The sequence below is a fragment of the Denticeps clupeoides genome, chromosome 8 (assembly GCF_900700375.1).
Source record: "Denticeps clupeoides chromosome 8, fDenClu1.1, whole genome shotgun sequence".
NCBI lineage: Eukaryota > Metazoa > Chordata > Actinopteri > Clupeiformes > Denticipitidae > Denticeps > Denticeps clupeoides.
This window is the reverse complement of record NC_041714.1, coordinates 20,728,415-20,737,868: the sequence shown is the minus strand read 5'-3', so window position 1 is coordinate 20,737,868 and position 9,454 is coordinate 20,728,415. Positions and strand designations below refer to the sequence as shown.

The window sequence follows — 9,454 nt, the reverse complement described above, 5'->3', positions numbered from 1 at the left end:
ATTAAGAGGGAGGACAGAAAGTCGCCTCCGCGTGGCTACGGGGTTACAAGGGTTATTTTGCATCTCAGGCTTGGGGAGATTATAACAGGAAGCCCTGGCGGGCTCGTAAACGAACGTCCCTCCTGAGGAATGCCCACGGCTTACTAAAGTGTGGTGGGCTAAATGCAGAAGACACATTTCGTTGAGTGCATTCAGTGTTGTAAAAAATTATGTCTTGAAAAATATATATATATATATATATATATATATATATATATATATATATATATATATATATATATATATATGAAATGTTTGGCTTTTGATGTTTGAAACAAATTCTGACGTGCTAGCTGGAGACAGTCCATAAAGATTAAGGTCCCATTTACCAGCATGCAATGGCAGGGGGGTTCAGTCCAACGATCTCAACAAACAGCCAAGAGAGCCTGAACGAGGTTGTTGCCATCATCTTTATTATGATATGAAAGCTTTATGGATGGAGTAAGGTGCTGGAGCCAAAAAGAAAAATAAAGTCAACAAGTGCTTGTGCAACATCAGCATGTCAATCAAAGTGCAGGGAGATTTGAGCAATTAAGTGCTTGCAAATTCCACATGCATTCACATGGGGCAAAGTTTGGAAAATATACTTGACATTCCGTTTTAAAGCTCAAACGTTACATATATCTTAGGGCTGCTAGAACATCCATACAACTGTTTTTTTTGTGTTTTTTTTCCCATCTTTCTGTAAGTCGTCGCAGCTCGAAACCGCAAACAAACACTACAAGCAGGACGACGGCGCGAGACCGCGACTAAGACTGCACTCCAGAGAGAACGACGAGGAGGTTCCGGATTATTCCACCCCGTACACATGGTTTAAGGTCAAATCCCCGTTTAACTATGCACACTGACGACTAATTGTAAGCTAAGACGACAACAACGGGTGAAACTGAGGTGCCATGAGGTGCAAAACACAAAACTCCATAGTCAACACGTACAGTCGGAATTATGCTCATACCCTTTTTTTTTTTTTTTTTTTCCTCCGTATGCTTTTGCGATGCATCGTAACAACTAGCCAGTCTCTGACAATGGTGTTGAAACAGCCGATAGGTGAGTAAAGTTGGGTGACCTCTGCTATGCCATGGGCGGCTCTGGAGTTGGCAGCTGAGCACAACATTCATTTGGCCTTCTGGGCCTTTTGCGCCGACTTGGTGATCTTCCCGCTGGTGGCGGCTTTCTTCTCCACGCCTTTGATGACGCCCACCGCCACGGTCTGACGCATGTCGCGCACCGCAAAGCGCCCTGGAGAGCGGAGGCAACACAGAGAGTTCGGGCATCCGTCCTTAGAGAAGGTTCACTCATCTCGATGGACAAAAAAATACGACTAATTCCATAAAAATTCTGTCATAAAGACATTTCTGATGCTTAGGCCACCATGTGTCACTTTTGATCAAGCACGACTACAGTCAACAAAGGACTTTTTTTTTTTTTTTACTAAAACTGTAACTAACATTTATGACTCTGAGAACAGCCACTGCTGATGTAAAATTTTTATAATATCAAAATATAAAAAAAAATGATACTGTAGAAAGTAGAGGTGTGAACCTTCACTGGTCTTACGATTCGATTACGATTAGCAGTGCCTCGATATTGATGGATTGCGATGCATCCCAGCCATTTTCTACATGGTCACACGATGTTTCCAAATACCAGAGTTACGGTCTCGTTCGCCTGTGTGGACGCTCGGATTTGCTCCAGAGCAGAAAAACTTATTACGTCCGCACTCACCTTGTAACAGTTATATATACCGCTAGTTCTCCTTTAAATGCACACGGCACTATGTTGTGGGCGGAGTTAATCGTCTGCCCCGGTCCTGATGCAGATCGACATCTCCACCAAGCAGAGGAACCGAGGTCCTTGTATTATTTCATTTTGTATTACATAAAAGCAGTAATATTTGGTACGTGTAATGTCCAAATTGGTCACGTGAAAATACGTGCAGCGTAAAACTCCTACCCGGAGTGGCGCTGTTCCCAGATCAGGCTGAAATTGAATTCCACGTCATCATGATATTATTGATTATGTTCTGCACTGCATCGATGCAGAATCGTCCACGTCTGCATCCTGATGCATCGATTATACGATTCATTTTGACACCCCTAATAGAAAGACCCCACTCACCCAGCGGTGGGTACTCAGAGAAGCTCTCCACACACATGGGCTTTCCAGGGATCATGTCCACGATGGCGGCGTCTCCGGACTTCAGGGACTTGGGGTTGTCCTCCAGCTTCTTGCCCGAGCGCCGGTCAATCTTCTCCTTCAGCTCGGCGAACTTGCAGGCGATGTGGGCGGTGTGGCAGTCGAGCACCGGAGCGTAGCCGGCGCTGATCTGCCCGGGGTGGTTCAGGATGATCACCTGCAGGAGGACGCCACAGTGTTGACCTCCTTCAAGCCACCTGGGCCAGTACTAACGTTAGCATCACCGCGGTCGGGCTAAGCGAACCTGGGCGGTGAAGTTAGCCGCCTCCTGAGGGGGATCGTTTTTGCTGTCGCCAGCCACGTTCCCTCGGCGAATATCTTTCACCGAGACGTTCTTAACGTTGAAGCCCACATTGTCGCCAGGAAGCGCCTCTGACAGGGCTTCGTGGTGCATCTCCACGGACTTGACCTCCGTGGTCACATTAACTGGGGCGAAGGTCACGACCATGCCAGGTTTCAGGATGCCAGTCTCCACACGACCCACTGGCACAGTACCAATGCCTGGTGGGAGCAAGAACGTGCACATATTACAAGTTCAACACTACCAGCCGAGTTTTAAAAATCATTTACAGATAACAACAAACTTATTGCACCTAAACTGTATCTGCTGATGCATTTTTTGCACACAGGAATATAAAATAAGCAGCTGATTTAATAAAAATGAAATATATTTCAGATAAGTGGACAGATCAACACTTTATGGTACAGTGACCATTTTGAGGGTTTAATAATAAAACCTCTACATTTACGGCATTTACCAGACGCCCTTATCCAGAGCGACTTACACTCAGTAGTTACAGGGACAGTCCCCCCCTGGAGACACTCAGGGTTAAGTGTCCTGCTCAGGGACACAATGGTAGTAAGTGCGGTTTGAACCTGGGTCTTCCGGTTCACCCGCTAGGCTACTAGCACCCTGTACAATGTGTGAAAGAGTATATTCACAATGTAACTTTGACATTTGATCATTACTGAGGTATATGAGATGCATTATTAATATTTTGGGGCTGGTGTGTGGCCCTTGTTCCAGGCAGTGGCATAATGAATATTTTACACTGCTGCCCAGGTGTGAATGCTGTAGGACATCTGTTCCCCACAGCAATAAGTTTAATCAAAGTTAACAAACTTCAGATTAAATGGTGTCTTAAGATGTTTAAATATGTATAATATGTATATACATATAGATCAGCACCCTTCTGATTAAATGAAAAAACCTTTATGGTGATATATTTCTGCTTCGGGTTCTGTGCTAGTTCATTCACCTCCAATCTTGTACACGTCTTGAAGGGGCAGACGCAGAGGCTTGTCAGTGGGGCGGGTTGGGGGCTGGATGGCATCCAGAGCCTCCAGCAGGGTTGTCCCGGACACGCTCCCGTCCTTACGGTTGATCTTCCAGCCCTTGAACCAGGCCATCTAATGCACGCGGAAATAAAGATTGAATGAAAAAAAAAGTCCAACTCTGGCAACGCACGCAAACCGGCGACGTTCCTCACATTCGGGCTGGCCTCCAGCATGTTGTCTCCGTTCCAGCCTGAGATGGGCACGAACGCCACCGTGTCGGGGTTGTAGCCGATCTTCTTGATGTACGTGCTGACCTCCTTGACGATCTCCTCGTAGCGCTTCTGGCTGTAGTTGGGCTCGGTGGAGTCCATTTTGTTGACGCCCACGATGAGCTGCTTCACGCCCAGGGTGTACGCCAGCAGCGCGTGCTCGCGGGTCTGGCCGTTCTTGGAGATGCCAGCCTCGAACTCGCCCACGCCAGCCGCCACGATCAGCACGGCACAGTCCGCCTGTAGAAACAGCAGAGGTACATGGAAAACCACTCAGGAATTATCAGGAACATCGCAGTATATTCCATTCCTATTATTTCTGAAGATCGATAACCCTGACGTCACCAAATAAAAGAACCCCGATTAATATTCATGCCCCGTTTAAAAACAGAAAAACACCAACCTGAGACGTGCCAGTGATCATGTTCTTGATGAAGTCTCTGTGCCCGGGGGCATCGATGATGGTGACGTAGTATTTGCTGGTCTCGAATTTCCACAGGGAAATGTCAATGGTGATGCCGCGCTCCCTCTCGGCCTTCAGCTTGTCCAGCACCCACGCATACTTGAAGGAGCCCTTGCCCATCTGCAGCACAGCCACTCGGCAGTAAGCGTCAAAAATGCCCAATATCAAAAAATCAAAAAATACTTAGATAATATAATATATAATATATCTTTTTTCATTTTTTTTTTACATTTAGAGCATTTACCAGACGCCCTTATCCAGGGCGACTTACAATAAGTAGTTGCGGGGACAGTCCCACCCTGGAGCAACTTAAAATGTCTTGCTGAGGGACACGATGGTAGTAAGTGGGATTTGAACCTGGGTCTTCTGGTTCACAGGCGAGTATGTTACCCGCTAGGCTACTACCACCCAAATATATATATATATATATAGTAACAGCATATTACCATACATATAGATAGTAATAATATATTTTTTTAAATTATATATATATATATATGAATTATTACTATCTATATGTATGATATTATGCTGTTACTATACGCTCCGGTACAGTAATTTAATCAGATTATCGCTCTGGTATTTCACACACCTCAGCAGCTTCCTTCTCGAACTTCTCGATGGTCCTCTTGTCAATGCCGCCACACTTGTAGATGAGATGGCCGGTCGTGGTGGACTTGCCGGAGTCGACGTGGCCAATGACCACAATGTTGATATGAAGCTTCTCCTTACCCATGGCGAGGCGGCTGGGTCAAAGGTCAGGCGAATCTCAGGAACTCTGTAGGGCGAGAGGACGGGGAGAAGTCATGCGGCGGTCCGGTGTGTGTCCTCCAACACACAGAAGGACCCGTCCATGTCAACACTAGGGTTGCGGTTCGGACCTAGACCGCCCAATAAGAGCCCGGCATCCGCCCTTCTTCCAGGAGGTGACAGAAATGCCCACTACTCCCACCGTGTCCCTATCTTATTTCAGCTTCTGTGACAAAAGACAACAACATTTTTGAAAGATCGTCCTCCTGAAGATCCTTCTCTCTGCCTGCCGGGACATTCAAACGCCTCCATTTTTAAAGCAGGGAAGCTGCGAGCTGAGAGGAGGGAACAGGACCATGGACAAGGACACCACGTCACCGATCGTCCCAGCCAAGAGCACGATTCGCAGCTCCAGCAGAATATGAGAATAATGCGGCCACTTTGGCCGGTATTAACGCCACATTGGCCGGCCAGAGCCGCCGGAAACAGACCGGCCGCGTCTGTGACCACGGCGGCGTGTTCGGAGGCCGAACTAGATCTGCATGTCAATTCTCGTCCACGTTCACCCGGAGCAGGAAGGACGTCGGCCAGCTGGCAGCGGAGAGCCGAGGAGCCGCCCCTGCGCCAAAGAACGGGCCAGACCGATGCGCGGCGTCTCTCCGGCATCGGCAGAAATGACTAAGCACGTCCCTCCATCACCTCCATTTTGTCAAGGATCCAGGAGGAGCCCGGGAACAGCCATTTCTGGGGACGGGCGGTGCTGCAGTGGGTCTGTGGCACCAGATGGGAGGGGGCATGAATTATAAAAAAAAAAGCTGCAGCTCATTCTGCACGCCAGACTCGACCATACATGCACGTACATGTAATATGAAATGACGTCATAGTCACAGCCAAACACCCGACGACCGAGGGACCTTGTCTGGTGCGCGCCGCTCATATACCAGCAACGGCGGGGGGGGGTTTCTACGAGGTCCGCGTCACCCAACAGCCCGCCGGTCCGGGGGATTTATTCCATGTCCCGTCCCCCGTCCCCCCACGTCCCACGTCCCACGTCTGACGTCTCCTCCACCGACACGCACACGCACACGCCCGCTCCCCACGGACGCCCTACCTGTGCGCGGTCACGACGCGGCTCGACGCAGAAGAGGCTGCGCGCCGCCGCCGGTCCGCTTTTATTGCGGGGCCGCGCAGCCGCAGCACGGGGCGGCGTGACGGGGCCGACGGGACACGTGGGCTTTTTTTATTTATTTATTTATTTTATTCCCGAGACCTTCCCGACTCTGGACACTGTGGATCTGGATTCGTGCCGTTTTTATCGGCGTGCTTTTCATATTCAATCGCTGACATTTATCAGCACCAAAGTGTTATTTGATGCCTTTTATGAAGCACCTCTGATCCCAAATGGTCTTTGTCGACTTGTAAACTATAGGTTTAGATATGTTGTTAATCTTGCCATCAATAATAAAAAAAAAATGTCCAGATGTATATATTTTATATAATGGTATTGTATGGGTATATATAGGTTTCATTAACGTGCCTGTGGCTCGTGGAGATAGAAGATTAATATAATTTAATGTAATTAATTAATTTTATTTTTTTAGCCAAAGCATGCAGTAATAAAACTCAGAAAACCAATGCATGAAAACAATTCAGAAAGGTTTTTTATATTTTAGACTAGGGATGCACAGAACGCACAGAACCCTAAACAAAACCTAGACCTAAATTTAACCCTAACCCTAAATTTAACCCTAAACCTAAACCTAGACATGAATTTAACCCTAAACCTAAAACTAACCCTAAACCTAGACCTGATTTTAATTTAACCCTAAATCTAGCCGCATGCACAGAACCGGATTCTGAAATTTTCAAGAATGTCTTGAACCACCGTTTAGTGTGTTAGCTTTTTATGTTTACAGCATTTATCATGCGCCCTTCTGCCCTCAGACCGAACTAGGGTTCAACTCAAAAAGCAGGCGTGGTTAACACTGTCCCCGTGCCCCACCCTCACCATCCCAACACAGAATAACTTTACCCAGGGCCCTAGACAAACTTTTTAGACTAGTGCGCCTAACCTTTGACGGCATCGCCTTTAACAACGCAGTTTTACATGTTCCTTTTTTCTCTTTTTTTAAATCGCTGTCAATATAGGCAATATCGACTTGTGAATAATTAACTAACAATCTGGTTCACATAAAGTTCTTTATTTGAAGCGCAAAGACATGTAACTTACTGAAAATATGTTGCTGCTTCACTGAACTGAAATAAAGATAAAAGAAAGATTAAATAAAAAATTAAAGTGCTAGTGTTTTAAGGGCTTGAATTTGGTTATCATATCAGCCTGGTTATCATCTGTTTGCTGAAAGGCAGTGGTGTAAGATGGGAAATTCCAGGTCCGGGGCATTTTGGGCTTTTGTCTTTGGTGAAGAACCCCCGACCCCCATCCCCGCTTGAATGGCAAATCAGACTGGGGTCTGATTTTGGGAGTCAAATTCAAAGTAAAAGTCTCTTGTGCGCTGAGCTCTCTTCTTTTCCTCCTCCATCAGGAGCTGGGGGGTCTTCTGGGTTTTTCTCTCTCTTCCTGCCAGGCTGCCTCTCTGAAGCCTGGTTCCCGGCTTTTCTCTCTCTTCCCCTATCCATCCTTCTCTTTTCTTTTATTAACATTAGTACCATTATTTACATACAATATTTACATGTAACTGATATAATAATCTACCTGTAGTACAGTTTTTCTCTGTGTTGGTTTGAAACAGAAATTACATTCTTCAAACTATAAGGCAATTTGGCCAAACAGTCTTCCAGTTCTGCACGACATTAGCACTCACTAGAAAAAGTACATTTCTCTCCCAAAACTGTTCACACATGCTTACAAACTAGATTCATTTCAGTACCATTAAAAGATCTTCCTCAATTGCTTTGGCCCGTTTGCATTCACTTAGTGCTTTATAACCTAGATGGTTCAGGATCACCTGCAAAACCTCGTGTGTCTCCCAGAACAGTTTACCCATATGTCAAAACTCAATTCCTTCCTCATGTAAATAGTCAGCGCCCCCAAAATGCAGCGTCCCTTTGGCATTGTGCAAGCACTGCTAGTTAAAGTGGCTGGATGTTTTGTCCCTGTGGAAGAAGTCTAACAGAATACAATTATGTATAAAACTGAAAAAAAAAAGAGGATTTTACAGTAAGAAGGGCCGTGGTGGCCGGAAGAAAGTGGACCCGTAATCAGAAGGTTGGTGGTTCGATTGCCGAACTGAGTAAAGCGCCATCCCCACAGACTGCTCCCTCAGGGGATGGTTTACAGTAAATGCAGAGGACAAATTTCACTGTGTGCACTGGCTGCCGTGCATGTGACAACTAATCACTTTCGGGCTGCCTCCAAAGCTATGAATTCATCAAATGTTCCAAGACATTCATATATGGTGTTTTGACAATTGAACAAACTATTCTGCACATGATGACCTACACAATGAAGCCATGCTGACGTGATTTGGAGAGACCAACAATTAGACTGAGAATTAACTAGTTTAGATCAACAGGATCTAACTGTAGCCTACTTGTACATAACCATTTGCAAAGATGAACTGAGACACATGAGACATGTACTAAGACATTTGCAATTTGATTAAATCAATCATCGTATCAATCATTTGTCCACGTTATTTTGAGAAAATCATTTCTGAGCCAAACCAAAAAACATTTAGTTTTTTTACTGTGGGGAGAGGGGAGCACATTTATCACCGCGGTTAAATTGCGTTTGGTGTATGCATTATTCCTTTTCAGAGGCTAGCCGATGGCAATTACGTTCTGGTTGCACTGGCAACCAGAAAAACCCGTAACGTGCCCTTGTTGGTACAGTCATGTCGGCCGCCACAATAATGTCGGGTATGAGCTTTTAAAAAGCTGTAGCCTCAGGGCTAACTTTTAAGGCCTGATTAAAGCTCCCTCTGTCTGTCTGTCTTTCTGACTTCAATCTTTTCAGAAGATTTTACTACAAGTAGCAGAATAATGCAAAGAATCTCAGGAGGCCTTTTCAATGCTTGTTGTGTTGTATTTTACCCAGATGCAATCCTGCTATTGCTATTGTCTAGGCCATTTTTCTTTTTCTGATTGAGTGCCAGAGGACAGGCTCTAGGACCCAGCTGAGATGCGCTCATCTCATACTGTGCCACGATCTGAGAACTATCGAGCCCTGCGGCACCGACAAATTACGTTTCTGTTTGATAAATGCAGTATGTGGTGGGAGTGCATGTCGAAAGACTAAAAAAGAGTGACTGTCATGCTCAGTGTGTGACACTTGAGAGCCCTGTTATTTGCAGACATTTACTGGGTGGCTTTTGTGCGAAAACAATACAACAATGAGGACAAGAAGGCCCAGAGAGCAGATTGATGAGAACAATGGTTCAACAAATAATATGCAACACAAAATGCGAGGTAACGGGTGTCAGATGCTGTTCCGTCTCCC

The 9,454-nt window shown here is 45.9% G+C and overlaps 1 protein-coding gene across 2 annotated transcripts; it reads right to left on the bottom strand.

Moving 5' to 3' along the window:
- Positions 1 to 431: 431 nt before the first annotated feature.
- On the bottom strand, positions 432 to 6,217 carry eef1a1a (eukaryotic translation elongation factor 1 alpha 1a). Of its 2 annotated transcripts, none has more exons than XM_028989069.1 (8): positions 6,107 to 6,217; positions 4,838 to 5,023; positions 4,186 to 4,365; positions 3,726 to 4,022; positions 3,495 to 3,645; positions 2,480 to 2,736; positions 2,158 to 2,392; positions 432 to 1,278 (listed from the first exon to the last, which is right to left on the bottom strand). In XM_028989069.1, the coding sequence occupies exons 2-8, from the start codon at positions 4,979 to 4,981 to the stop codon at positions 1,154 to 1,156; spliced, it is 1,389 nt and encodes a 462-aa protein (XP_028844902.1). In that variant the 5' UTR covers positions 4,982 to 5,023; positions 6,107 to 6,217; the 3' UTR covers positions 432 to 1,153. The 2 variants fall into 2 exon arrangements, with proteins under 2 accessions (XP_028844902.1, XP_028844903.1); XM_028989070.1 differs by lacking the exon at positions 6,107 to 6,217 and adding an exon at positions 5,937 to 5,960.
- Between the last annotated feature and the right edge of the window lie 3,237 nt (positions 6,218 to 9,454).